General features: G+C 57.0%; 1 protein-coding gene across 1 annotated transcript in view; it reads left to right on the forward strand.

Annotated features, from left to right (window-relative positions):
- The window catches only part of LOC142027823 (maestro heat-like repeat-containing protein family member 2B), a 36,182-nt gene extending 15,584 nt beyond the window's left edge, over positions 1 to 20,598 (forward strand). Inside the window, exons 6-38 of the mRNA XM_075022025.1 lie at positions 1,477 to 1,642; positions 2,029 to 2,127; positions 2,706 to 2,857; positions 3,186 to 3,329; positions 3,848 to 3,940; positions 4,435 to 4,504; positions 4,616 to 4,729; positions 5,189 to 5,262; positions 5,587 to 5,706; positions 6,719 to 6,826; positions 7,020 to 7,706; positions 7,885 to 8,026; positions 8,715 to 8,767; positions 9,207 to 9,314; positions 9,563 to 9,682; positions 9,883 to 10,005; positions 10,838 to 10,999; positions 11,227 to 11,472; positions 11,678 to 11,745; positions 12,092 to 12,227; positions 12,333 to 12,428; positions 12,886 to 12,990; positions 13,204 to 13,327; positions 14,263 to 14,369; positions 14,803 to 14,955; positions 16,065 to 16,210; positions 16,457 to 16,619; positions 16,914 to 17,089; positions 17,704 to 17,841; positions 18,038 to 18,149; positions 19,052 to 19,165; positions 19,272 to 19,467; positions 20,582 to 20,598. Coding sequence (XP_074878126.1) covers positions 1,477 to 1,642; positions 2,029 to 2,127; positions 2,706 to 2,857; positions 3,186 to 3,329; positions 3,848 to 3,940; positions 4,435 to 4,504; positions 4,616 to 4,729; positions 5,189 to 5,262; positions 5,587 to 5,706; positions 6,719 to 6,826; positions 7,020 to 7,706; positions 7,885 to 8,026; positions 8,715 to 8,767; positions 9,207 to 9,314; positions 9,563 to 9,682; positions 9,883 to 10,005; positions 10,838 to 10,999; positions 11,227 to 11,472; positions 11,678 to 11,745; positions 12,092 to 12,227; positions 12,333 to 12,428; positions 12,886 to 12,990; positions 13,204 to 13,327; positions 14,263 to 14,369; positions 14,803 to 14,955; positions 16,065 to 16,210; positions 16,457 to 16,619; positions 16,914 to 17,089; positions 17,704 to 17,841; positions 18,038 to 18,149; positions 19,052 to 19,165; positions 19,272 to 19,467; positions 20,582 to 20,598 — 4,632 coding nt within the window. The remainder of the gene's footprint in view (positions 1 to 1,476; positions 1,643 to 2,028; positions 2,128 to 2,705; positions 2,858 to 3,185; positions 3,330 to 3,847; positions 3,941 to 4,434; positions 4,505 to 4,615; positions 4,730 to 5,188; positions 5,263 to 5,586; positions 5,707 to 6,718; positions 6,827 to 7,019; positions 7,707 to 7,884; positions 8,027 to 8,714; positions 8,768 to 9,206; positions 9,315 to 9,562; positions 9,683 to 9,882; positions 10,006 to 10,837; positions 11,000 to 11,226; positions 11,473 to 11,677; positions 11,746 to 12,091; positions 12,228 to 12,332; positions 12,429 to 12,885; positions 12,991 to 13,203; positions 13,328 to 14,262; positions 14,370 to 14,802; positions 14,956 to 16,064; positions 16,211 to 16,456; positions 16,620 to 16,913; positions 17,090 to 17,703; positions 17,842 to 18,037; positions 18,150 to 19,051; positions 19,166 to 19,271; positions 19,468 to 20,581) is intronic.
- The last annotated feature ends 6,561 nt before the right edge of the window (positions 20,599 to 27,159 follow it).

Here is a 27,159-nt window from a genome sequence, read left to right on the forward strand (position 1 = left end):
CAATATGTTGAACTAACACGATTACGGACGCACAAATAGCGCACTGTACTTTCAGTTTAGTGGCGTTCAATGAACTATCACAGCCAGACTTAAGGAGCTTGGTTGCATTCAATGAACTATCACGGCTAGATTTTAATGAATAGTACAGTTTATTAAAGCAACAGGAGTACAGGTTCTTTTGGATTGCCGATGATAAATACACTGTCTGCAAGGCACGTGCAAATAATAATACAGTCGACTACAAGCGCATTAAATTATGGAAGGAAAAGAGCTCTAAAGAATTCTAAGTTTCCCGGGAAAGCACTCGGTACAGCCGAGTGTTCGAATCTCACCCAAGAGGTGTCCCTCTGGGGGGAAGAGAGGTTCAGCCTGTCGACTGACCCCAGAAGGCAGTGATGTCCTCCCAACTTGTCCACGACGGTATCTTCCCTAATAGTCACCCTTTCTTTGGGCCTTTTTACACTATTTTCCTATTTAGGTGGAGCTCGAGTGACTCCAGTCATGCATGCCTTTACTTTGATTGGTATTAAGTTCTCTCGCTTTGCTTTTAAAAGGACATGCTAGAAAAAAATTCAGAGCGCAGGCTCAGTGAGGGGTGGTTGCACTTTGGAGGCGGGTAGCTTTTGGGATGGAGGTGTGTTTTGGTATTCTAATGAGCAAAGTTCACCCAGAGGACGTGATGTTGCGTGTCAGTACCCCAGGACAGGGCACTTAGGAGATAAATCAGAAGTAGGGCAGTAGATCGACAGAACCCCCATGATTTTACCTCCTTGCTTCCGTGGATTCAATGCAGGGACCTACCCTTCCTATCGTTCCAGTTCCCTATCCCTGCGATAACATCACAGAGACTGGCCGTGGCGTCTCCGCTCCACTCCACCCTCCGTGTTACTTCTCTTAGGGTCAGCACACCAAACTGCCTTGGTGTTGCTAACATCTAAGGTTGCAGGTTACATTGCACAGAGAATTATTAGGGAACCAATTCCTTGCGTGTCCACTGCATTCCACCCTGGAGGTTTTGCCTTCCCTCAAGGGGGTGCGGGGAACATACTGATAAGTCGCTTCTAGCAGTCACTCCACAGGGAGGCAGGGAACTGTGCAGAGAAGCGGACTCGGGGCTGTTTCTAACTGAGCGACAGCTGGGTTCAAGCTCAACACTGTTTGTCCTGCTTTGAGGAAGGGCCGTGGCAACCCACCAGCCCCACGGAGAGGTCCCAGGGGGGTCTTGAGTCTGTGGCAGTTTGATCCTGGCATCTGCATGGAGAGGGAGAGGGGGCAGCAGCACGGGGCTGTTCTGGGGCAAAGCCTCCCTCATCTCGCCAGGGAACTGCTCGCCTATCCCAGGGTACAAGAGGCAGCAGCCGCTCGGCCCCGAGCACAGCTGTCCCGAGGGGTCTTGCAGAGGAGATGGGGTCATTCAGCCTGCCCTAGTGCCTCAGCCTTTTTCTCCGGAGTGTTTAACCTGTGACGCTTTTGCAGGGTGTGACAGGTGACGTGAAGATGGCCGCTAGTGACGTCCTGGTAGCTCTGGCCCGCTCCCACTTCCACTTTGTCATGTCCGAGCTCCAGAGCCACCTGAAGGCCATGAGGAAGGTCCCTGATGAGATTGTGCTCCTCACCTTGGGCAAAATGGCCCGCAGCTATGGTATGGCACCCTGGGCCTTGGGTAGAGATCTGTGATAACAAGGAGAAGGGATCCTCCCCCTCCCTAAACGCCCTGTGTTGAACTGGGGGGCTACGGAGTTGCCGTGCCTCCTTGCTCCGCGCCAGGGCCAGTTGGCAGCTCTGCCTTATCAGCCCGATCCCAGTTCCCAAAGGGTGGGAACCTGTTGGAGACAAACCCGCGGGGTCTTGGCCCCCCACCGTCCTCCCCGTTTCCCCAAAGGGCTTCCCCCCGGGGAAGGCAGCCCGTCCCACACCCTCCGGCACGTCCTGCGTGGCCCAGCAGCCCCAGCCCTGGCAGGGATGGACCCCAGTCTCCCGTGTCTCTCACCGACCCTCTCGGTCCCTCTGTCCCTGCCTCCTCTGCAGCCCTGCGGTGCATCCCCTTTGTGGGAATGACGCTGCTCGCCCTGCGCACCGTGCTGACCCAGGTGGGGAGCGGCGAGGTCCTGCATGCCATCTGCAGTGGTGAGTGTCGGCTCCTTGGCTGGGGTCTTAGGGGCAGGGGCGGCCTTCGATGCCTCCATGTGATCTCAGAGGGAACGTGGTGGGTGTGAGCCCGGGGCAATCCCAAACTGCAGCGAGTGTGTAGGAGGAGCGGGGGAAGGCCAGGAGGTTTCTGTGGGCGGGACGCGGCAGCGCTGCACGGAGAAACTCCTGGGTCCCTTCCCACGGTTTCTGTTCCCCCGCTTCCCTCTGGGATTAAACTCCCTACTCTGAAAGGGTGAGTATGAGGGAAGGGAAGGGAAAAGGGAAGGGAAAAGGGAAGGGAAGGGAAAAGGGAAGGGAAGGGTGTGCAGTTGGAAATGCTGGAGGGGAAGGGGCCGTTGAGGAGGAGAAGGTGCGATGGGTGTGAGGAGGAGAGAAACGGTGGGGTGTTTGAACCCAGGCACCTCAAGAGCACAGATTGCCCTTGGATCCAGATCCAGATCCAGGGAAGCCCTGCTGAGCCTGGGACCGTCCTTAAAGCAGGCTTGGGCGTGAACGCAAGGTACCGTCCCTGCTGCAGACTCTCACATGCTCCCTTTTCCTTTGTCCTGGTGCAGTCCTGGAGCAATGGTCGAAAGGAGTCAGTACATACCTCTGCAGCTGGGAGCAATGCCCCTTCCCTCGCAAGGGGGTAGCACAGTTCTGTGAAGCCATTTACCCGGTCTTCCGCTATGTGGTGGCAAATTGGCTGGACTGCAAGGAGGAAGAGGTGAGAAGTGCTGCTTTCCACGCCCGGGGCTGCAGCAGGGATGTCCATGGCGCTGGGTCCGTCTGTGCCCAGTGGGGTGCGAGCAGAGGGCCGAGGGGAAGGGGGCTTCCCGACGGGAAGCAGCCGAGCCTTGGGGCCTTTCTGCAGGGAGGGCTGGGGTAGCAGGGTGGGGAAGTGCTCTCTCTCCTCTGGAGCGAGCCCTTCTTCTGCAGGGCAGAAGGGAAAGGGAAACCCCTCCCAGTGGGAAGGGCAGACCGGTGTTCAGGGGATGCTGAGCACTAGGCAGACCTTCAGCCCTCCAAGCGGAGCCTCTCCCTTCCCTCTTCAGGACAAGCAGGCTGTCCTCGGGGCAGTGGCTGCCATGCTGGGGGTCCTTCTGCATGAGGAGCAGCACCGAGAGCAGACCTGGGAGCAGCTCCTCTGGCTCCTGCAGCAATACCAGGAGGTCCGAGACAACTCCCGGCTCACCGAGGTGAGATGTTGCGCAGGGCCTGGCGTGGCTGCTGGGGTGGGTCTGCGCGAGTGCTAAGAGGCACTGGGGAGCTGTGGGGTGCCAGGAGGAGCTGGGAAGCCCTTAGAGAAGGAACAGGAAGAGCAGAGGAGGCCTGAGGTTTCCTGGGCTCTTTGGGCAGAAAAGGAGAAACCCGGGGCAGGGCGGGAGGGAGGCAAGAGTCCCTGGGGCTCATCTGCTCAGGAAGGGAGGCACTGCCAGCTCCCTGGGGCTCTGTGTGCAGGAAGAGCTTTGCCCGAATGCCCAGGGCCACGTCCAGTCCCATGCGGCGACTGGCGAGGTCTGATGAGTGGGAAACTGAGTTGTCAAGCCCGGGCTCCGTTCCGAGGAAGGAGACCCTCTTGATGCTGCTCTGCTCGTCAGGCTTTTCCCTGGGAGCTGATGTTAGGGGCTCCCCTTATCCCAGACGTGCTGGGTTTCTCCATTCCCAAGTGCCTTTAGGTGGCTTGAGCCTCCTCTTCCCCCCCGTTCTCTTGTAGAGCCTCAGCTATGTCCTGGAGATCCTGGAGGGAGTTCAGACCCCAATGCCGCAGGGCACGGCTCTTGCCATCAGCACCGCTGTGCGCCGCCAGGTAAGGGGAGCCCTGCGCCCTGCCGCAAGCCTGGGGCCTGCACCCATGATTGCCACGGAAGGGAAGGACCTGCCGGCTGGCAGGGCAGAGCAGGGCGTTCCTCCACTGGGACCTTCCTGCAGGCCTGGAGCATGCCAGGACTTCGATCCAGGTGCCATCTTAAGGCTGCAGGAGGCCTGATCCTGGCCGTTTGGAACGGGCCTGAGCGGCAGCCCGGTTCCCACAGCCATTTCCCTCTCGGCCAAGTCGCAGGAGGACTCTGGAGCGCCAGCACCCTGAAGGCAGCCTTTCAGCGCTGCTCAGCCTCAGCTCCTGGGCAGCCTGGGCTGCCGCAAACCTCTGTGTGTGCCCGGGGCCACCGTGGGGTGGGCTGGGTTTCGGCTGTGGGTCCCATGCCCAGAGTGCCCAGGGAGAGGAGAACGGAGAGCGCCATTACTTTTCGGTCCCTCTCAGCACTGATGCCGCTTTCTCTAAAATGGATCTTGCTCCCACAGCTCCCTGATGTGACCGAGGAGGCTGGCCCGGCCCAGAAGGCAGTGCTGTCCCGCTGCATCATGCTGCAGGGTAAGGAGAGGAGACTGGGCGATGGCCCGCCGTGCCGTGGCAGCTCTCTCCCTGTCCTTGGCTGTTGGGGACAGCTGCCTGCTGATGCAGAATGCGATTTCTTCCCCGCAGCACGAATGCGCCCCGAGGAGACAGGCATGTTTCTGCACTCCCAGCTGAGCGGTGGGAGTGAGGCCGGTCGCGTGGCAGCCCTGGGCCTGCTGGGAGCGCTGGCCCGCGCTGACGGTCAGTGCCACAGACCAGGGACGCAAGGCAGGGGTTGGGGCTGCTGGGCTGACAGCAGGAACGGGCCGAAAGTGGTGCACCTGCACCCAAAGGGAGCTGCGAAGAGCGGGTCCCCCAGCCGAGCTGACGCCCCGCAGCAGGGCTCTCCCCCGGCAGTTAGAAATGCCGGCACACCAGGGACGGCGCTCCACGGGCGTGTAACACAGGCAGGCTGGTGGGCGGGCAGGTGGGCTGCTTTGCACAGGAGCTGCTCGTACCCGTGCTGTTTCTCTTGTTCTCTCTGTTGCCATAGCCTTCGGTCCCTGTAAAATAGCCTCTGGAAGTGGGGTTGCTCCGACTACGCCGCTGCTTCCCGTGAAGCCAGTCAGGCCCCGCTCTTCTGTCCCATTGGAAGCTTCAGGGGATCCCTTCTGCCACTGGGGCTCTGCCTCAATGCACACCTCTCCGTATCTCTTCCAGCACCTGCGGTGAGAGAGAAGCTGCCCCAGCTGGTGGAGGCCATGCGCTCCTTGTGCAGTGACCCCAGTGCCCAGGTGAACTGGTTTGGGAAGAGAGGGTGCCACCAGGGGAGGCAGAGAAACCCTTTCCCTTGGGACAGAGCCAGAGGGCCTGGGGAAGTGCTGGCGCGTTGCCCAGGTGGTGGCTGATGGCTCCTCCCTGGGGAGAGCTGGCAGGGCAGAGCGGGGAGGTCTCTGGGCTCTGCGGGGCAAATGCCCGTCCAGCCTGGTGCTGAAGCCCAGCCCTGACGCCAGGAGCGAAAGCTTCTGCCGTGGCCTTGCCACCTCTCTGCGAGCCACAAAGGCGCAAACTCTTTGGGTTTTGAACAGGAGGGTCATAACCACACTCTCCCCTGGCAGGTGCGGAGGGCAGTTCTGGAGTTCAGCAGGGAGCTGCTCAGCTCCGGATCCCAGAGCTGCTGGCCATGGGATGTGGTGGGGCACATCTTCAGCGAGTTCAGCCGGACCTCGGGCACACTGGTAAGGGCAGAGCAGGACACCCAGGGCTGGTTGTTTTGACCAGTGCCTGGACCGTGCTGAGGGCTCCTGCCGGCGGCCTTGGCCTTGGAGAGCTCCATGCTGCAGAGCCATCGGCGCTGGCACTGCCGTCAGAGCCGCTTCCGAATGGCCGTTCCTCGTGGGTGTCTGTGCCGATGTTGGTGGAGATGTCAGTGGATGATGTGGGTTTACACCTCGGCATGCCACCCAGCACTGTGGTGCCGAGCTGTGCCCACGGGCGCCTTCGGCAAAGCCGCCTTGCAAAGGGAGCGTCTTGTAGGGGCAGGACATCTTCCGTCCTTAAATGCTGATGGACGGTGAGCAAAACACAGCCAGTGCGGACAGGTGGGCCTGGCTAGAGGAGCTTTCTGTGGTGTTCTCGTGCTCTGGCCCTCCAAAGCACACCCTGCCCACCCAGTAACAGTCTGGGGGCCCACATCCCTTCTGGCAAGGGGACGGGCCGTTTGGCAGTCCCTGTGGTGAGCGTTTCCCAGCATTCAGCTGGGTGCCCAGGAGGTGAAAGCTGGGGATGGCCGAGCCTCCCGCTGACTCGCCGAGGACATTCCCTCTGGCCGCACCTTCCCTCTAGCTGGGAGATCCATGTGCGTCACTCTGAGGCTCGGGGAGGCTCTGCTTTGGGAGCAGGGCAAAGGAAAGGGCTTCTGGGTGCTCCTCCACATCTGTCGGGCTGGGTGTGCTGCCTCCAGGGCTGGCACTGAGCACAGCCTTGCTGAAGGGCACGTTCCTCACCTCTGCTTTGGTGGCACGACAGCAGCATTTGGGCCCCAGGGGACCGAGTCGGCAAGCAGCGGCACTGTCTGCTCCCAGGCTTCCCAGTCCTTCCCAGGGTCTGGGACCCGGTCCTCGAGCTGGGTCCGTCTGGCCATCGGGAGGGGGGCAGGCACAGGAGCAAGAAGAGCACTGGTGAGGGGTGCCTGAGCCTCATCAGTTGGGAGCTGAAGGTAATTGGGGGTTTGCCAACTCTGTCTTACAGGTGGCAGGAGGCCTTTTTGCCTGGGAAAACCCAGAGGATGGAGCAATTCGAGCCCTGTGCCTGGACATCGTGGGCTCACTGGACGTCACTCTGAGAGGGATGACCAAAGTAAGTTGCCCTCTGTCCTGCTGCTGTGGCCGCTTCTTGCCTTCAGGACATTTTTCCGTGTGCTCCCCCATGCCCTGAACCTGTCCCCTCCTGCGCTGAAGCGCACCAGGCTCAGTGAAATGCAGACCGTCCTTTTCGTCTTCGCGCTGAGCGGAAATGCCAGTGTGGCGAATTGCCCGGTTCTTCTCTGCAGCTCCTGTGGCCGAGGCTGCTGCAGTACGTGGTGCCAGCCCAGTACAGCGGCATGCTGATCCCGCTCTCCCGCTGCCTCCGAGCCCTGGTTGAGAGACGGGAGAGAGCGGGGTGCGAGGAGGAGGAGGAGGAGCCGGATGCCATGGACTCCCAGGAGCAAGGTAGGAGCCCCAGCGAGTGCTGCTGCTGGGTTTGGCCAGGGGTCAGGCCAGCCCGCGTCTCCCTGCGCCCCACCAGCCCTGAGCAGGAGCCCAGGAAAAGCAAAGGGCAGAGACAGGCTCTGCTGCTGGGCACGAGGGGCTCTGCCCTGCGTGGCCCCTTGCCCGGCGCAGAGGCCTGGCTCTCCTGCTCGCAGCGCTCTCCTGGTGAGCCGGGGCTCGCTCCTGGCCGTGCTGGAGCTGCCTTCATCTCCTGCTGGGCAGCCCTGGGGAGCCCCCCAGCCAGCGCTATTGCAGCGCAGCTGCTCTCAGCCCTCAGCCCTGTGTGGGGCTATCGGAGGCGTGAGGCTCGTCGGCTCACCCAGCCTTTCTGCCTCCCCACAGCCCGGCTGCCGGCTCCCCAGGCCCTGCTGGCTCGACTGCTGGTGAGTAGCGGGGCCCTGGGGAAAGAGCTTTTCTGGCCAGGGGTGGTGGGAGATCCCGGGGTAGAGATGCTGTTGAGGCCAGCGCCGGGAGCCCCCAAGGAGGAGGCAGCATGCCCGAGCCCATCAGGGATCCCACTCCGTTCTCAGGGCTGGCAGCACCCTGGGTGAAGCCGTCGGCTGCCTGCTGCCAGCCAAGCGGCACCGAGCTCCCTCCCGAGCTCCCTCCTGGGAGAAGCTGTGGCTCTGGCGGCAGGAGCGACCCTTCTCTCCTGCCCTCCTCTAGGTGGTGGCGGCAGCTCCTTACCCGAGCCGCGAACGCGCAGTCGCTGCCTTGCAGCTGCTGCAGGCCCTCCACGGCAGGATCCACAGAGGCTTGGGGGCGGCGTGGGCGACCGAGATCCCCCTCCTGCTGCAGTACCTGGAAGGTAAAGTGCGGGTGGGGAGGGAGAGGCTGGAGGGGATGGAGGGGGGCAGGAAAACGCAGCTGCCTGGCGCGACGGAGGGCAATTGTCCCCAGTTCCCCAGCACTTGCTCTGCTGCCTTTCCCCTTCCAGGGAGCCGGTGCTGAGGCTGGGGGCAGCTGTCCCCTGGCATCAGTTCGGCCCAGGGGATGGAGGGGGCCGTTGATGTCCCCTCGGAGGGCAGGTGTTGGCATCACCCAAGGATGGTGTCTGGGAGAGGGACGTGACTGGTGCTCCTGGAGGGGGTGCAGCCCTCGGCTTTGGAGGACCAAGTCCCCAGGCCAGGCGAGGTTTGCAGCAGCTGTCCTCGGCAGTAGCCTGGGAGAAGGGCTGGAAATGGGCAAAAGGCAATGGGTGGTTCGGGAGAAAATGTGTGTTGGGACTGGGTGGTTGGAGTTGTTGTGGGAGCTGCAGTCGCTCAGTGGGAATCTGCTGCGGCCAGTGCGTCCTTCCCCAGATTGAGTCAATGCCTCTGACGACCGCCCCTGGGATCCCTCCTGTGTCTTTGGCCTCGCAAGGGCTTTCGCGTAGGCCCTCTCTAGCCTGATGGCCTGGGACTTTTGGGAGGTCGGACTGCAGAGGAGAGCGCCAGACTCGTCTTTGGTGTGAGCTTAAATAGCTGCGAGAGCTTTTGCTTCCTCTTGCTTCCTAGGCAGAACTGAGAGCTCCCTGGCCTCTGCAGAGTGGGAGCGCCGTGTGCTTAAGGTATAGCATCCTTGCGGGGGGTGTCACAAATCGAGGGGGGAGAAGAGGCAGCAAAGTTGTGGGAGGAAGCTCGGGGCTGCTTGTGTAGGCACCAGGAGGTGGGGGCACCTCCTGAGCACCCTGCGCCTCCCCCGGCAGTAGGTGCCTGCCCACTCAAGAGGAGCTGCTGCCTGCACACGTGCCACGGCTGATGGCTAATGCCCTCTAACGCTGTGGCACGCGCCTTAGCGCTGCCTCCTCCTCTAAGTCCGGCCTGCCGGGGGGTCTCACATGAGGCGTTAGGAGAAGAGGGAAGCTGGTGAAAAGAGGCTTGGGTGGGGTGAGGGAGGAGACTGCCGTTCCCGGCAGCTCTCCCCCGCAGCATCCCGGGACACGTGAGCGTGGAAAGGGCCCTGGCCAAGGTCTGGGGAACACTCGCTTCCTTTCCCGTTCACACCAGTTTCTGCGAGCGTCGCTGGAGCCCGTGGAGGACAAGGCCTGGACCGTAGGCCTGAGCCAGGAGCTGAGCCAGCGGCTGGGCAGCTCTGCTGCCGGCTCCTGGGAGGAGGTGTGTGTCCTGCCCGGCACTGGGGCTGGAGCTGGCGCTGGTGCTCTGCCCACGCAGGCAGATTTCACTGCTTTCCTTTCCCTCGTCCCCAAAAGGCGTTTCCCCTGGGCTGCCCCAGCGGCTGGCCACAGCCTGGCATCGTGGCCGGCTCTGCCTGCTCCCGGAGGTGGTGGGGTCCATCTGGGGCCAGCCCTCTCCTGACGGGTCGGGCCATGACTGCATCTCGGGCTCGGCTTCTTCTCTTTCAGCTTTTCCTGTACAAGGCTCTTGGGACGGTGCTGGCAGCTTGTCAGGACCTCAGACACGTCCAAGGGCAGGTGCTGAGGTTCCTCCAGGAGACAAACCCTGTGGAGCTGTCTGAGGCCAAGGTGAGGTGATGCTCCTGTCCTGAGCAGCCCCTGGATTTTCCTGGGGGAGAGGGAGGGCTGCTCCTGGCCCAGCTCCAGACCTCCTTCCTTTCCCCGTTGCTGCTGTTTCCGGCTTGCTGCAACGTCCTGCCCGGCCACGGTCGCTGGCCACGGCTGAATGCCTGGACTGGAACCAACTCCCCGTTTCTCCGTGGTTGCAGGGAATGATTTCTGTTGTGTCCCACGCTGCCGAGAGCCACTTCCACCTGGTCTTGGGCACGGTGACTATGTTCTCTGCCGCTTTCACCAGAGACTGGTCCCGCCAGGCTTCCACGGGCTGGGAGGTAAAGGAACGAGGGGCTTGCTGGTTGGCTTTCCTTTTTTGGCCTTCTTTCCACTTCTACACCTGCAGCAGCCACCCTGTGGCAGCTGCCTTGAGATTAACCTTCTTGGAAGAGCTACCCGAGACCTGTGTTTCAGAGGGGACATCCTGGCCTTGGGGCCCCTGAGGGGTCTCTGGAGAGGATGGGGTTTGGCACCTGGTGGATCAGAGCCACCCAGCTGGGGCAGCTGCAGCAGTTGCTTGCTTGCTTGCTTGCTCGCAGGCACATTGCCCTGACTTAACTTCAGCAGGAGCTGGTGACAAGGGGGTGGGCACAGTGTGACACTCTGCCCCTTCCTCAAAGCTGAGGGCTGGGAGCAGGAGCCTGGTGAGGTCTCGTTGGCTCTGCTCCCCACCTGGGGGCTGTGGGGAAGCCTTTCTGGGCAGGGCAGGGCCCTGCAGAGAGAGCAGTGCAGCCTGGCCTGGGGAGGTGAGCAGACCGGGCTCATCTGCGCCACTGACCCGCACAGGCTGCACGGCTCTGAGCAGGACCGTGACAGGCTATGTCAGGTACCTGTCCGCAGAAAGGTTCCAGACAGCTCCCCGGCCTCTCGAGTCAGTGGTATAACAGCCAGCAGCGTGTGTGATGCTGGCTGCACCTCCTCCCTCTCCGAGAGAGAGAACTCAAGCTGCGGGGTGGGAACAACTCCCAGCCCCAGCACTCGCAGCTCGGGGAGCTGCTGGGAGGTGCTGGGGGAAACAAAGAGCTGGCGAGGGTGCGGGGCAGGGCCTGCCGCAGGAGCCCGCCGCAGGAGTCCCGGGGCTGATGTCTCAGGGCATCTCTGTCGACACAGGTACAGCGGCGGCAGAAGATGGAGCGAACCCGGACCATTCGTGCTGCTCTCATGCGCACCTACAGCGGCATTGCGCTGCATGCCCCCAAGGAGCAGCTGCTCACCTGTGTGGATAAAGAAATCATGGGCAACATCCTGAGGCTCTCCAGAGATAAAGAGAGGGTAGGAGCACAGGGCGCATAGGGTGGGGATGCCCGGGTGCCCCAGCTCCGGCCCCTCGGGGCTGGGGTGTACCGAGATGGGCGGTCTCTTCCTAAAGACCTCCCAAGGAGGGGTTTGTCCTCAGTGTCCAGATGCAAGCCCTCTGTGGCTTCTCCCTGCCCGTGCTCCTCTTCCACCTCTCAGCCCTTCAAAGAGTTCAAGGGGTGCTTTGCTCTCTTTGGCCTCAGGACTTGCAGCTCAAGCTCGCCCTGGTGCAGAGCATCACCGAGGTCAGTTGTGCCATCCAGGCTGTGGGCGACTGCGGCAGCTTTGAGCTCTCCTTAAAGCAGGAGGCGATGCGGACCCTGCTGGTGAGTGTCCGTAGCTGGAGCCGTCACACGGGGGAGTTTTGGGCTGTGCCGTCAGCCTGGTTTCCCCAGAGGCATGATGGCCTCTCGGCTTCACGCGAGCTCCTGGAGCTGTGTCCGCAGCTGGTGGGGCCCTCGGGTGCTGGTACTGGGTGGCTGTGGCTGAGGAGCAGGGTCCCTCCTGCAGTGCCTTTGTGCCTTTGGGGTTCCGTGGGGGAGATGGGGCAGCGTCTGCCCAAGCCTGGCAGCAGAGCCTGTCCCCGGGGCGGCGGGAGGGCTGTCCCGTGTCCCTGCCCGCTGCCAACTCTGCACTTGTCTCTGGGACTTGCAGGACTGGATAAAGAGGGAGCCCTGGGACTCCCTGGTGTATGGAGTGTTTCAGGCCCTGGAGGAGTTGAGGTGAGGTCTGTTCCCCAGGCTCTGGGCACTCCCAGTGTGCCCCAGCCCAGCTTGAGCATGGGGCCAGGAGCTGCTGGGGCTGTGGAGTGGGAGGGTGTTCCCCATTCCAGGTGTCTCCCAGAAGAAGGGAGCCCCAGGGGTTCCTTAACCTGGGGGGGGTGGGGGGGTTGCCTGCTGCCTGGGAGGAGGTAGGAATTGCTGGAGCTGAAGGCAGTGCTCGCTGGCATGGGCTGGGGGGGTTGGATTCGGGGCCCTCGATTAGGAGGGACTCAGTTGTGGTTTAAACCACCCTGGAGAGGGCTAGTAAATCCCCTTTCTGTTTTGTCTCCCTTCTTCCTCTGGCCAGCAAGCTGAGGCCGCCTCTGAGCAGGAAGGAAAATGGCAACCTGCTGGCAGTGTGCTGCCAGAGTGTTTTGTCCCATCCTTCCGAGGAGCAGATGAAAAAGGGAAGGAGGAGTGTGAGGGCAGCTGTGAACATGGAGGTACCCACCGGCCAGTGCCTGCCCACCTCTGGGTCAGGATCCCACCTCAGCACGCCCTGGCAGCCCCCATGATGCATAGCCTCAGCTCTCCTTTGCTGCTTTTAGCTTCTGCACAGGAGAGGCATGGAAGATCTGGGCCACCTCATAGAAACCCTTCTGGAGGCTGAGGCGGCCTCTGCCTGCTTTTGCAAAGTGTTCCACGTGAGTAGCCACGGGGCAACAGGGAAAGCGTTGCCAGGGCAGAGAATCGAGACCTTAGTGGGTGATAGGAGGTGGATACCTTTCCTCCAGACAAATGGGGCTTTGGCTCCTTGCTCTGGGGCTGTGCATCTGGCCGGGGCTGGGGGTCAGGAGTGCCTGGCCACTGCAGCCTCAGGACAGGCAGCGAAGTGGGCCCTGGTGGAGGGAAAGCCAAGAGCCAGCCCTGAGCTGGGCGAGAGCAGCCCTGGGGGGAAGGCCGGAGCAGGGAGACGCCAGCAGGGAAGCAAGACCTGACACAGGGCAGAGGCGGCTGCATAGCGCGAGGCGGTGAAGGCTGCAGGGCCGGTGCTTGGTGGGGCGGGGGATGCGCCAGGAAGGGGCCAGAGAAGAAGGGAGAGGGAGAGGGATCTCGGGGAGAGAAAGATTCCTGTTGCGAGAGAGATGCCCCCTGCCCCAGGTCCTGAAGGGCTGGCTCACCTCAGCCAAAGAATGGGAGCGGGAGAGAGCCCTGCGGGTTTGCACCCACGTGCTGGGCGCTTGCAAGGAGCGATGTGAGCTCACGGTGAGTAGGGACCCTCCGCGTGCCCTGGTGCCCCATTCCCACCATTCGTGGCCCTGGAAAGGAGCCCTGCCCAGCTGGGTGCTGGCTTTCGGGGGCCCTGGGATTATGGGGCAGCCCTTCTGCCTGGTCGCTGCCCAGGGAGCAGGCTGGGCAGTAGAGGCGAGCGGGCGCTGGGACTGCCTGCAACCTTTTTCCTGCTGCTGTCCCCTGCAGAGAGGATGTCCCTACAAGCAGTTCGGCTCCCTGGTGGGACTGCTGGGGTCTCTGACCAGCGACTGCCTGGACACGTGCCACCAGAGGGCATGGGTCTGCCTTGGCTACCTTCTCCAAATGCAAGGTGAGGAGAGCAGGCGCTTCCCAGCCTTGCTCAGCCCGATCCTCCCTCCCTCCCTTCCTGGCCTGGCGCCACCGGGGTCCCGTGGAGGGAAGGGGGAGGCAACGTGCTGGGCTGGTTTTGTGCCCCCACCCTGTTAGCCCTCTGCCCCCCTGCCCATCTCAGGAAGGATCCCTGAGAGAGTGTTGCCGAGTCCCACCTCCCCGGGGCGTGCGTGAGGTTGGGTGGTCAGGGCCATCCCTCACTGCTGTCTGAGAGCAGGACGTCGTCACCAATGCTGGGGACTGTCCCCCTCCACGTCTGTCCCTCTCCACGGTCCAGGCAGGAGAGACAGAGGGTGGTCAGACAACTCGCTCGGATGAGGTCCCCGACGTTTCAGAGGGTGCCTTCCCCCTCGCTCCCTGCCTTCAGCCTGGAGAGACAGGCAGCTACCCAGGCAGTCTCCAAAGTCATCCCTGGCAGGGAAGAAATCTCCTGGGGAGCACAAGAGAGGAAGCCAATTTGCTGCCCAGAGCAAACTGGGCAGGGAGGAGGGATCTGAGCTGCAGGCCCAGAGCGTGCTGCAAAGGGTTGAGTTTGCAGCCTTTCCTCTTCAGGCAGCAGGGTCTGCCTGTGCTGAGGAAGTCACAGGGAGGTTTCCTGCCTCCCAGAGACGATGGCGGCCTGTGTGGGAATAGGGGACGCAGCTGCTAGGAGCAGAGGCTGCTGAAACCCTGAAGCCCCAGCAAAAGGTTTAAGGAGGAAGAGGGCTCTTTCCAGCCCGGGGTTTGTCAGCCATTTATCAGGCTCAGGAAATCCCGCTGCCCCAAGTTCAGGAGGGCCCTGGCTTTCCCTGTGGCCTTCCCTGCCACCACGGGGGTTCTCCTTTATTGGTATCTGGGGGCAGAGGTTGGCTTTCTGTAGACGTGACTCCTCTTCTCTCCTGCTGTTTGTTCCAGCCAAGAGCATGAAGGTGCCGCAGGCAGATGAGATCCGGTGCCTTTGTGAGGAGCTGAACAGCCCGGACACCGAGACTTTTGCGGAGACCTGTACCCAAATAACAAAGGTAACTGGCCCCGAAACAGTGGGGTGGGGGCCCAGCTCCTGGGCTCCTGCACGTCTCCCTGCTCCCCTCCAGAGTCTCTGTCTCCAGAGCGGGCTGTCCAGGACAGCTGTTGTTAGCAAGTAGCAGGAGGCTCTGAGGCAAGACCGTCCTTTAAGGCACGCTGGAGCAGACACCGTGATGTGTGCGTTTGCACACACGTGTGAGTGCTCTTGTCAGAATACCAATTTGGTATATAAGCAAACAACAAGGGGGTAGACACTTCCAAATCGGTTAGCTGCACCAGATGTAAACAGCACTGTAGGCACAGCAGGAGGGCCAAGAGACTGGCCCCTCCATGACTGCTGAACTAACAGTCCCGTCAAGTTGCCTTTCCTTTCCGAATCACTGGGGCAGAGCTGTGATGCGGGCTCTCCTGTTCCTGACTTCTCTCCAGGCTGTTTGCAGGTGCATCCCTGCAGCACAGGCTGTGGACTTTCTGACTGCCATCCTGGACAGCTTGCTGCATGTCATGCCCCCACGTGCAAGAGCAGTGAGAAAGTGGGTGTTCATCTTCCTGGTGGAATGCAGAGAGGAGATAGTCCAGGAGGTAAAGGAGAGCTTTTTTTCCATTAGACTTCGTCTTTTCTCCTGTTGGCTGTTGCACTGCACCCTGTGCAGTTGGCATGGGCTCAAGAAATGCCGCCTGTGTGCCGAGCCAAGGGGCTCCTGATGGTCCGAGTCGTGCATTAGCACCCGCTGCTGGCGCCTGCTCCGGCTGGTGACAAGGCTATGGGCACTTCTTGTCCAAAGGCTGCCATTGGTCCGGGTCCTTCCCATGAGTGAGGCACTGGGAGGCACCAGCCTTGCCATTCCTCCCCTTCCTCTGGGGTCACTGTCAGTCCTCCCTGCCCTGGGACCCACCTCACCCTTCTCTTTCTTCACTGGTCCCCAATTCCATCTACTCTGAGCTTTGCTGGGCACGCTAGGTTTTCCACAGGTTGCATAGTTGTTCATTGCTCTCACTGCTTTCCCCGACTGTGGTGTTACCCAGCCTGTGAGGTGCCCTTCCTTTAGCCACTAGTTGCTGCCCATCTGTAGCCTGGGAGCCTCTGGCCTCGTGCTGTGCCTGCCCTTTCAAGGCTCCTGTTCTCCTCCGCTCACGCTCTGCTGCGCTCCGCTTGGGCTCTAGGGCCACCAGTGGCTCAAGCAGTGCAGACTAACTCAGTCTCAGGAGGGTAGAGGCAAGGAAAAGCGTCCCTGGAGAACGGGGTTCCTCTGGAAGGAGACACGTGCGCTTGCAGAGGCCCTGCAAGGCATCTGCGGGGTCTCAAAGAGCGTGTTTGGTCGTGGTCTTGCATCGCTACGGACACATGGGGAGAGTTAGCCAAGCGCTGAGCGTGAAATGGGTCCGTGTCCTCTGTGTGCACACAGGGCACGCAGCCGCTCATGGGGTTGGGCCTGGGCACATGCAGCGACCGAGGCTGTGCATGTGAGCGTGTGCATGCGTGTGCGTGTGTGCATGCAGGTGCACGATTGCCAAGAGCACACTGGGCTCCAGATGTGAGCCAGGGTCAGGCAGGGTGGAAGGCGTGAGGTTTCGAGCTGGATCTGGACTCTGTGTCGAGGCAGCAGGCATCGCTCATGTGCCGAATGACTCTGCCTGGGCCCCACAGGAGGGGGTAAAGGAGCCCTTCTTTCTCCTCTTCTTCCATTCAGGTGCCAAAAATCCTGAACACCCTTTACAGCTACATGCAGCAGAGCACCCACAGGCCCTTCCTGCTCCATGCAGTGTTTCTCCTCACCCGCTTTCACCAGGAGCCTGTAATCAGCAGTCTCCTCCAGAAGAGTCTGCTCATGGACAGGTACGGGCACTACCCACCTCCCCACTGTAGTCAAACAGGGACCCTGCAGCTTCCTTGCCCTGGGGGGGTCCGGTTGAGAAGCAGGTCTTTTTTTTCTGCCCAAGCAGTCTGGAGTGTTGCAAGACTGCGTGCTTGTGTCTCTGCTGTGAGTGGGGCATTGTAAGCCCCACTGCAGGTGAGGAGGTTTGAGGGCACCGCAGGACCGCAAGGATACGGGCTCAGGGGTGAACGTCTCTTCCCTTGCAGTGACACGGTGGAGCTGTGGAGGAGCCTGGGGAGAAGCATCCTTGGGATTCAGATCCTGAGGTGCTTAGTGGAGAAATTAAACAGAGCAGGAAACGACCGCCTGGGGACGGACTCCTCCCCTTGTGAGCAGCACAGCTGTCAGACTGCTCTGGAGACTCTGACGGTACGTTCAACGGCAGACACCTTTCTGCAGCTCGGCATCTGCTTGCTAACTCACGCTTGGGCGCAAGGGAGTCAGGTGCCCTTTGCGGGTGCCCGTGGAGATTCGCAGGGCGCTGTGCTGGGCCGGCCTCAAGGAGTGTGGGGAGCCAGGGCAGTTTGGTACTCCTGAGCCACAAGGCTGTCGCAGAAGTGACAAGTGCGGACAGTGACCCCCCACCCTGGGCAGGCGGGGGAACCAGGCTGGTGGGAAAAGGCCTTCCCTGAACAGGTGGTTCTTGGTCATGTTTCTCTGCAGATCACCCGTGCCATCTCCGAGGTGGTGTTTGCCCTGAGGAGCACGGAGGAGCTCAGGCGACTGCTTCCCCACCTCCTTCCCAGCCTGCTCAGGTGGGCCAGTGAAATGCTGGGTGGGGAGAGGCAGCTTTTGCTCATGACCAGCTGGAAACAACTGCATGTGGAGAAGCCGTGCAGGTAAAGAGCCGAAGGGGCAGATGGAGGGGCTGGCTTCAGTTCCCCGTGCCAAGGCATGTGCCTTTGTGGGGCTGAGGGAGGGCTTCGCCTGCCCCACTTCCTAGATGTGGAAAGCGGTCGTCGCGGTTGGTTTTACTTCTGTTCCTTCGTGGAGCAACTCCAGCTCCCAGGCAGGAAGGTCTTACGCAGCTCATACTGCGGATGGCCGTCCTCTTGCCTCCTGCATACCCTTGTGTGCACAATAGCATTGCACTCCCTCAACGGACCCCCGCTGGAGCAGTGACTCTTGCGGGCACTGGTGTCATTCTTGGCCAAAGGCTGGTGGGAAGAGGTATGAGGTGTTGGCCTTGGTTGACACCTAGCGTGGAGTCAGTCTAGAGGCGTGGGTTTTCTTCTGCTTCGGTGGGTCTGGGGCATGAAGAAAATGCCAGTGTCGTTAGCTGCAGTCTGGAAGGCTGTGAAGCATCATTCCAGGGGTATTTAGCTCTGCTGCAGATCAGTCTTCCCCGAACCTGCTGCGATTTGAGAGTTCTTGGGGTTTCTGGCGGTGGTGCTCTTTGGACTTGTTTTGTTTGATTGGGTTTGTTTATTTTGCACTTTGTTTCTTTTGCCAGGATTTTCCTTTCAGCTATAAAGTTGGTGCTGGGCAAATGCATGGCGCAGAAATGGACGCAGCTGCTCGAGATTTGGGGAGTGTGGGCTCGCCTGGAAGTCCCCGTGGCTCACCCTGAGGGGGTGCGTCTCCTGACCAGGTAAGAGCCCCAGGGATGCATCTGGCCAACTCCTGCAGGGCTGTGCCCAGGGAAATGGCCGCTGGGACCCTCCCGGCGTGCCCGGGAAGCCGTCGGGAGCTGAAGAGTAGTGTCTGCATCAGCGCAAGTGAATTTTGGAGGCCCGGCCTGTGGCCTTCCTGGGTAACTGTGTCCCTCGCTTGTGACCCCTGCGCAGTGTCCTGCTCAACGCTGGAGTCGTCTCCCCCTGTCTGGTGAAGAACCTCTTGCCGTGGCTGAATTCCTGCTCAGTTCAGCTGCGGATGACAGCTACAGCTTTCTTTGCTGAGGTAAGGCAGGAGATGGGGAAGGAAGGGGTCAGAGGACTTTTACCGAGATACTGCTGCTTGGGATGTCTTTTTTTGTGGGAAGATCCCTGGCGAACGGGTCCCTGGAGCGGGGTGGCCAGGGGAGCACCTGGCCGGGACCAGGTCCCCACGGCGCTGCCTGTGGTGTTGTTCCAGATCTCTCGGGACCGCAGGACGACAGGGACCTCCGAGCGAAGCAGGCACTAGAGCAATCCCTCCGCAATACCTGGCCCCAGCCAGCACCACGGAGTTAATTAAAGCTCATCAAAAGACACCGAAAGGGGAGTGTATCTGTTCTTTCCCTAATAGCACCCTGGCAGCTGGTGAGACAACGTGTGGGTGACACCGAGGCTGGGGGCTGCCAGCTGTGGGGCCCCTCTCAGATCTTCCCGGGCTGGGGACAATGGAGTCATGCCAGGACAGAGCCCAGAGCAGGGGTCTCCCCGTGGGGTCCTGGGGCCTTGGCGTGCCCTCCCACTGCCCATGGGGATCCCCTCGCCACCCCTCCCACCGCGGCACGACCACCTCCAGCACCAGCCCGCGCTGGTGCAGGGAACAGCCCGCGAGAGCCCCGACCGTATCGCCACAGCAGGCTTCGCCCTCCCGGTGTCCCATCACGCTGGGACCCCCCACAGCACTGCCCAGTGACACACTGGGGGGAGTAGGGGGCACTGGGGGGAACCGAGGGGGTCACAGGAGGTTACAGGTGTGTGGGCAGGGGGCGGAAGGGGGGCACTGGGGGACGAGTGGGGAATGGCGGGGGGACCTTAAAGGGTCAGCAGCGGCACAGGGGCCGAGCAGAGGGACGGAGAGTAGCATCTGGCTGGCCCATCGGACCCCTGCCCGTTAACCCAGGCCCCACTGGTGCTGTTCCTCACCCCCAGCGAGCCTCCGCACATCTGCAGGGGGCAGGGGCAGCTCCACACAGGGAGGCCACCAGCAGAGACGTGGTTTTGTCCCTTGGGCTGCTGTGCACGCTGGCCCGGCTGCGAGCCCACGTGAGCCTCAGCCCCCTGTCCCGCGGGTCCCACCACACGCGCGTGACCCAAACGGAACGCTCTGCAAAGTTCGCTCAAAGGAAGCACGTGCTTCCGCCTTGCCCAGTCCTTCCTAAAGGTGTTCCTTGGTAAAGGTGAGGATGTAAGCGGGAACGGAGCCCCTTTCTGGGTTGAACAGCAGGCTGAGGGGGGCTCCTGCTGTGGCGGGGGCACCGGCAAGGGCCAAGCTGGCCAGTCTTCCTTCGTCCCGGTCTTCAGAGGTGGCAACCTCCTGCGTGCTCTGGGCTGGCACAGCCTTGCCCGTGAGCCAGGGGAAGTTTCCCTCTCCCCGAGTCCAGAGTCCTGCCCCATACACGGCACCCTGGGGCAAAGGGCAGAGGAACCAAGAGGTTCCCCTCCTTCGCAGGGTCCCCAGCGTCAGCTGTAGCATCGCGCCTATCCTTTGTAGTGCCCAGAGCCTCCTGTTTCGGGCCGAAATCCTCGGTTTTCGGGTCCAAACCCGCCTTTGATGACCCCCAGCCTTTCCTCAGGGCCCACAGCTCCATGCTGAGGCTCTCAGCCCTAAAGGTGGAGTTCGTTGCCTGGCAACCTCCACCCAGCAGTCCCTGGGGAGTCAGTGGGCCCAGGACAGCCAATCGCATTTGAGGAGGCGGGGGCAAGGCATGTGATCGATAGGTAACCCACCAGTCAAGCTTCGAGGCCTGCAGGAGAGGTGGCAAGAGGGGAAAAAGCCGGGCTCCCTGCCGGGTGTGTGTGGGGGGGGGGGTGTTGGTTGGAGGCGGGGCATGCCCGCTCCACCAATCACAGCTGGCAAGAGCAAAGCAGAGATGACTGATGAGCCGCCTGACCCATCACTGGATGGGAGGAGCGATCTCATGCAGCCAATCGGAGGAAACATCGCCTCAGGGAAGGGCGGGCCCCAAAGCAGGGCACAGTGGCAGCCGAGGGGAGCGATCCTCCGAGGCAGCACCGCCTGAAGGGAGGAGACTGGCAGCCCTCCCCAGCTGTGCTGACCCATGGGAGAAGAAGGTGGGGCCTTCTCCTGGGGCCAGGAGTTTCCTCTAGGCACCTGCAGTGCCGAGGGCTCCGGCAGTCCTGGGAGCTGAGTGTGCCAGGCGCAGGGCAAGCGGCTGAGCTGGGCGTTCTCCAGCGGCAGGCATTTGGACGAGGGGGGCTCGGCGGGAACCCGTCTTGCCCTCCCGCTTCTTCTTGTGCTTCTTGAAGTGGAAGCACTTGTGCAAGGCTCCAGGAGGAGTTCATTTGGTGCCCGCCCTTGCTAATTGCAGGTGGGTGGTCTGCAGCGGGCAGGGAATGGGACAGGACTGCTCGCAGGAATGCCGTGGGAGGGGAGGTCCGTCGCTCAGGGAGACAAGGATGAAGGGTGGGCATTGAGGGTTGTGGTGCTTCTCTTCCCAGGTCACCATTACGCGTGAGGAAGCTCTGCTTCCCTGGCAGTGGCCGAACATCTGCCTGCCCTCGGGAAGCCAAAGGCAGAAATCAAGCAAGCAGTCGGGATGGAGTTGCAGGAATAGTCGCCACCTGTCGACCCCAGCTGTCGCCCCAGTTCATTCTCTGTGTGGAGAGGCAGTTCAGGGTGCCAGGAAAAGGTAATTTAAGGGATCTCCACTGCTTATCGGTTCTGCTGACTCTCATGACTTTACTGGCATTGTGGCATTTGGTGCTAATGCCAAAGCTCTTGGGGAAATCTGTGTCAGGGTATTGGCATCTCTTAGGGTTGTGATCCTGTGGTAGGGGGGAAAGCTAAAAAAATGAGACACAACTGTAAGTAAAGAAGCAACATTGGGGGGGGGGGGGGAAATACATTTTCCCAAAACACTTTTGAGGTTTAGGGATTTGGTTTGAGAACTCTTGTTTTGGTGACACACTTGCTAATAAGTCCAAAAAGAGATTTATCTTTGCTTTCATTGAGATTTTGACTTGAGTGCAGTTAGTGATCTGCTGAAACCTTAAATCACTCCTGTCATCTGACCAATTCTCTGTTTTGTCTCTACTACTGAGCTGATTTTCTTTTCTCAAATGTGGCATAAAATTTGCATGTACTTCCTGGAAATTGAAAGATTTAACAGTGCTTTGTGGAGTGCTATTCAGTCGATGGGCGCATGGCACACAAGAATTTAGGGGTAAAAGTTCTTTTAGAGGTTCTGAGGGTTATGGTCCTGCTGAAAGATTAGTGAGAAATTCAGCTACACAGTTGTCAGGACTCATAAAACTTGCCAAGACTGCAAATATGTGATGTCTGGGCTTTGGTGTTGACTAAGCACAGTGCAAACACAGGTGGATACAAAAGCTGGAAACAAGAGCTTAGGTATAAAAGAACCAAACCAAACCAAAACCCAAGATGATGGAAGAGAGAAAAATGTCCTGCCAAAAATACTCCTTTAATTATTCACCGACAGAAAAGACAACTTCCAGAAGAGATTGTCTTCCTGGATGCAACTGTGAGAAGAAACCTAATTACTGAACCAAAATAGTACACATCTTGTAGGATGATAATAATGCATTAAGTATAAAATAAATAAAAAGGCAGAAGAAGCCATGCTGCATTTCCTTCAGATTGTGGATTGCCTCTCTTCCAAAGATACTAGATGTTTATCTGCCCAGTACTAACAGCACTTAAATATTATTTGCTGTTTGTAAATGAAGTATTTGAATTGGAAGTAAAGGCTTAAGATTATGAAGCTTTTCACTGCCAACAAAATGTCTAGGTGCTGAAGGAGCTGGCTGCTTGCTGGTCCCAGGGTGCAGGTAAAGCTACTTTCTGATTATCAGAGATGAATCAGAATCTCGGACATTGCCTGACTCTTCATCATCTCGGTATCGTGCTGAATATCAGTAGCAGGCAGGGAAGGGGGTTCTTGTGTCCCTGTCTGAGATGCCAAATTGTGATTTCTGCTCTCTGTCCCAGGTACGTGCCTGTGCAGGCAGCTAGATGGGAGCTTTCCCTCTGCAGAGCACGGCTCTCTGCGGTTTGCAGAGAATAATGTTTTCTACAGCCTTGTTTTCAGCTTTAGGCAGGTCTGGCTTCATTTTTCGGGGGAGGCAAGAAGGCTTGCCTTCTGGGAGTGTGTTTCACCACTGTCCCATTTTTGCTGAGGTCCATGAGTGTCCCTAGTTGTGAGTAAAGGAGCCCTGGTGGGACTGTGGGCTGGAGATGTGCTGCTTTTTGCCCCTTCTGCCCCTCCTCTGAAGATCTGATAGCAGAAGTGTCTTTGAGACAGGTTTTTTGACCTGCTTCAATGCAGTAATGGATTACTGAGAAGCAGCAGTACCAGGGAGTATGAATGCAATTTTCTCTTGCATGATTTGGCTGAAGATCAGAAATGTGCTTCACTGAATAGGAACATTGTTGATTAAAATGGCATGACTGTTGATGCCATATTACAGCGGTATCTTGCAGTGTTGGAAGCTCAAATCTATCTTTTCGTGTTAACTTAAAGCTTAAACTCTGAGAAGACTGTAGGAATTTAAAAATCACCCTCTGCAACCTATGCAGACCTTGAGGTATGAGCCAGACTGAGAGGAGTGAAGAAAATGTGTTCATGCTTTTTTATCCAGCTGAAAGAGCTCTGTATAGCTTTAAATGCTGTTGCATCTCATTTTTAGTTGAATATAAGCAGATGGTAATAGATTAGGTGTCAGATATCTTGTGAGGGCAACTACCTGGCAATGACATATTATTAACAGTAGTTTAAATGATTGCACTTGTTTCAGAACAAAGAGTGGAGTTCTGTCTATTTTTAATCTGAGTTTCTGAACTATCTGATTGGAACTTAGTACTGGGGAGGCCTTCAATACAATTTTTTTTATGATGATCACTAGGGTGTGATGGTTGTCGGTTATTTTTAGGTGGTGTGGTCAAATCAGAGGTGTTGAAAGCTTACCCCTCATCTAATTGGGGTGGGTTTTGTTTGTTTTCGGTGCTTATTTCTTTTGGAAAAGCTGAAGATTAAAATCTCTCTGTATATACCCATGCACCCCTTCTCCATGGTGTTTACATAAATGTTTAGGCTGTTTTCCAGGCTGTTTCCTTCGTGCAAGACTGGTTGGAATCACCTTAAAACACCCTTTTACCCAGCACCTGCGAGGGAGGACCACAGTGTTTGGGGACCTCGGTGGTCCCAGTGCCTGAGGATGGTGTGTGCACACACACACACATTTATCTGGGGTGTTCCTGCAGCTCCCTGGGACTGGGCTGTAGCCAGGGCCAGGGTTTGTGAAACCCCTTGTCTGAAGATTTCTTGGGACCACAGCACCCACAAGGGCAGGAGCAGAGGGACAGGGAAGAGAAGCATTTAGCAATATTTAGCAGGGGCTCTCACCAAACCAGGCTGATCCACTCTCCAGCTTCTCCCTTAACTTGGGGGGAATCTGCTACCACAGATGTTTCTGGCGTTTGCCGCATCGGGAGGATTGTCAGTGGGCTGCACTGGGAGCAGGTTATGGGAAATAAGAGCCTGTAATGGTCAGACTACAATGCTGGGAGATTTTTACAGTAATGCCCGTGCTGCAAGAATCCAAAGGTCAGAGAGGAAAATTGCAATACCAACTTCAATTAGTGACTAAGAAAGGGAATGACTTTCATGATGTGTCAGACTGTGCCTCTAAGCCCTATGAGAAGCTGCCACCCTTCTCCGATGACAGGTAGCGTCGTGGCAGTGGCTACTGCTGGGCCAGGAGCAGCAGGCAGATGCTGCGCAATAAAATGAGAGCAGAGAGCAGGCAGGCTTGGTCTGTGAAGGATCTGCTATCCCATAATTCATTCCCTGCCCTTATTCACTGGAGGCTGAATGTGAGGATCTTTGTTCACTGGGGTTTTTTTGTTTTGGTTTTGTGGTTTGTGGTTTTTTTTTTTCTCTTTCTTTTGGTTTGGTTTGTGGTTTGTGTTTTTTTTTTTTAGGGGAGTTTAGGAGAACTGACTATGGGCAGCAGAGAAGATCTGGTGATTCAAAGGATCTTTTTTCAGTTGTTCATGCTAGAAAGTTCTTGGGTTTTTTTGTTTTGTTTTTTTGTTTGCTTCTTCCTGCTGCCACTGAACACCTCTGGGATCCATTACATTTTACGGGGATTGTTGCTTTGGAAGATGGCAGGAGGTCCTGTGGGCCTTTCTGCCAGCCAGCCCTGCAGGAGCAGGGAAGCTCTGCTGGGAGGAGGCCAAGGAAGGGTGTCAACAGCTGCTGTAGAAATCCAGACGAGCAGTTCAGGTACATAGGAGGGATCAGGGGTACAGTCCAAAGGATCCACGCAGGGATGTGCTTGAATGATGACTGTTCCCTCCCACCCCAGTGCTATGAAGGACATTTGTGCCCAGGTCTTGTACCAAGGGACTGTCATACCCTCGTGTACGGGGACCCCTCGTACACGCACCCTGGCACGATTAACTTTGCACAATCTTGGCCCCCTTCCCTGTCTTCAGGGGAACCCGAACTAGTAAAACGTTTTTGGCTTGTTTTTCTTCCTTGCATGGTGAGGATGGACCATGGCAGCATGATGTCCTTACAGTGTCACTTGGTGGGGAGACTTGGACTTGTCCTCTACAGGCTGGACACTAACTGTCCAAATGACTTCCTAGAGCTGGCTGCAACAAAGAAATGCAGTGTCATGCTAAGGAGGAAATGACAGCTGGATATCTCCCTCCCAGAAGCTATAGCAAAAGAAGAGAATGAGAAAAATGAGGGATAATTGTTCCTGACAATGGTGTCTTTTAAAATCAAAATAGAGATTTTTTTTTTCCTTCAAAATAGAGATTTTTTTTTTCCTTCAAAATGGAGATTTTTTTTTTTCCTTCAAAATAGAGATTTTTTTTTTCCTTCGAAATAGAGATTTTTTTTTTTCCTTCGAAATAGAGATTTTTTTTTTCCTTCGAAATAGAGATTTTTTTTTTCCTTCGAAATAGAGATTTTTTTTCCTTCGAAATAGAGATTTTTTTTTTCCTTCAAAATAGAGATTTTTTTTTTTTCCTTCAAAATAGAGATTTTTTTTTTTTCCTTCAAAATAGAGATTTTTTTTTTTTTCCTTCAAAATAGAGATTTTTTTTTTTTCCTTCAAAATTTCTCAGGAAGTTTTTGGTGATGTTGGACTCTCCAGTGCAGAATGATCTGAACACCGCTGCAGTGTCCTGATGACAGGACTTTTCCAAGCACTCAGCTTTAGAAATAGTCTATGGAAAGATGTCCATGTCCTGGGCATGAGATTTAAAAAAAAAACAAAACAACCAACCAAATTAAGAAAATAAAATTTGAGCGGAAAGTCCTCCTTTCTCCCCAGTGCAATAATTCTTCATGGCACTTGGAATCATGCTCAAAAATGTTGAATCTCTTCCCCTTAAGTTTGAAAGACGGAAGAAAGATTTGAAAATAAACATGGAAGAACACCTGGTCTGCAGGAAAGTTTTTGTGGGGAAAAAAGTTATCAAAAGCAGCTTGGTGATGTGATTTTTTTTTATTTATTTATTTATTTTCCTATTGCCATTTAGGTCAGAGGGACTAATTTGTATGATTTTCTTAAGAATGCTTTCATGTGTAAAATTTAGATCTCATAAATCAAGACTCAAACAGGACAATAGTAAGGATGGAAATGTTTTCTTTACTGGCATACTGGGGACAGACTTTATAGTAGAGAGTGTTGCAATAGGACAAGGGGTAATGGTTTTACACTAAAAAAGGGTAGATTCAGACTAGATATAAGGAAGAAATTTTTTACAGTGAGAGTAGTGAAACACTGGCACAGGTTGCCCAGAGAGGTGGTAGATGCCCCATCCCTGGAAACTTCAAGGTCAGGTTGGACAGGGCTCTGAGCAACCTGACCTAGTTGAAGATGCCTGTGCTCATTGCGGGGGGGGGGCGGGTTGGACTAGATGACATTTGAAGGCCCCTTCTAAGCCAAACTGTTCTATGATTCTACGCTAACAAGTTTGGAACAATGTCATCCAGTTCTGGGCTCAGCAGAGAGGAGTGAAACATCACTGGAGTCAGGGTGCCACTTGTTTCTATTAAACATTTTGTTAGAATCTTTCTTTTCTTACTGTAGTTTTGTACAGGCATTCATCTGCCTTTTCCAGTGTTTAATATTCACATGCTGGAAGAGTAATTTAAATGGGTAATAGATACAGAGTGTAACCATTAAATCTAGTTCATAACAATGCAAACTATTGGATGGCAACAATTGCAAATATATGCCTGGCTTTGCAGGATGCCAACTCGTTGGCTTGGGACACAGAGCTCACCTTAAGTGACAATAAACATTTTATATTTAGATGTTCATTGCTGAGCCAGATGAACACAAAGAGCTGCAGCATTTCATTTTTTTTTTTTCTTTTTGTTTTATGTAGGGGCCTTATGCGGACTGACGGCAGTCCCGGAGAGAGATCCAGCCTCGCTCGAGTGGAGTACACCTGCAGCTTTTAATCAGAAACGACAGCTATAAAGCAGCACTATGTGCAATACCTCTGAGACCTGTACCCTTGCTGGTGCTCACACTTGCATGGAGGAGGAGGTGAGCAGGATGCCTAGCAATAAGAGAATGATAGCATTTGAAATTTCTGGAAGAAAAAGAGTTATTTCTGTCTGTTTTCTTCATTCCTGTCTTTTCTGCTCCTTCTGATAAGCAGTGTGGCTATGTTGTCGGAAGGATAAGCTGAGAAGTGGGTTAAATGAGAAGGTTTTCCTCTGAGGGGAAAAATCTGGAAGTGGCTTGGACCCATATTTTGTAGCTAAATGGATTGTAGCTGTAAAAACGTGCTGTAGCTAGACGATGAGTAAGGCTGTGTCACAAACTGGAAAAGTTGTGGCTGACTGAGGAAATCTGGAGGGGTTTTTGTGCTTGTGGAGTGTCTGTTTTTTAAGAGCTTCTGGAGAGCTGGATAGCTTCAAGAGTAATGTCAAGTCGTTTTGGGGTCCAAAAAAATGCTGAATTGCTGCAGGAGGAGTGTATGGGGTTTGCTGAATCTGAAATAGCTTGTGAGCACCACTGGAGGC

This window comes from Buteo buteo, unplaced genomic scaffold (genome assembly GCF_964188355.1).
Source record: "Buteo buteo unplaced genomic scaffold, bButBut1.hap1.1 HAP1_SCAFFOLD_59, whole genome shotgun sequence".
Classification (NCBI taxonomy): domain Eukaryota; kingdom Metazoa; phylum Chordata; class Aves; order Accipitriformes; family Accipitridae; genus Buteo; species Buteo buteo.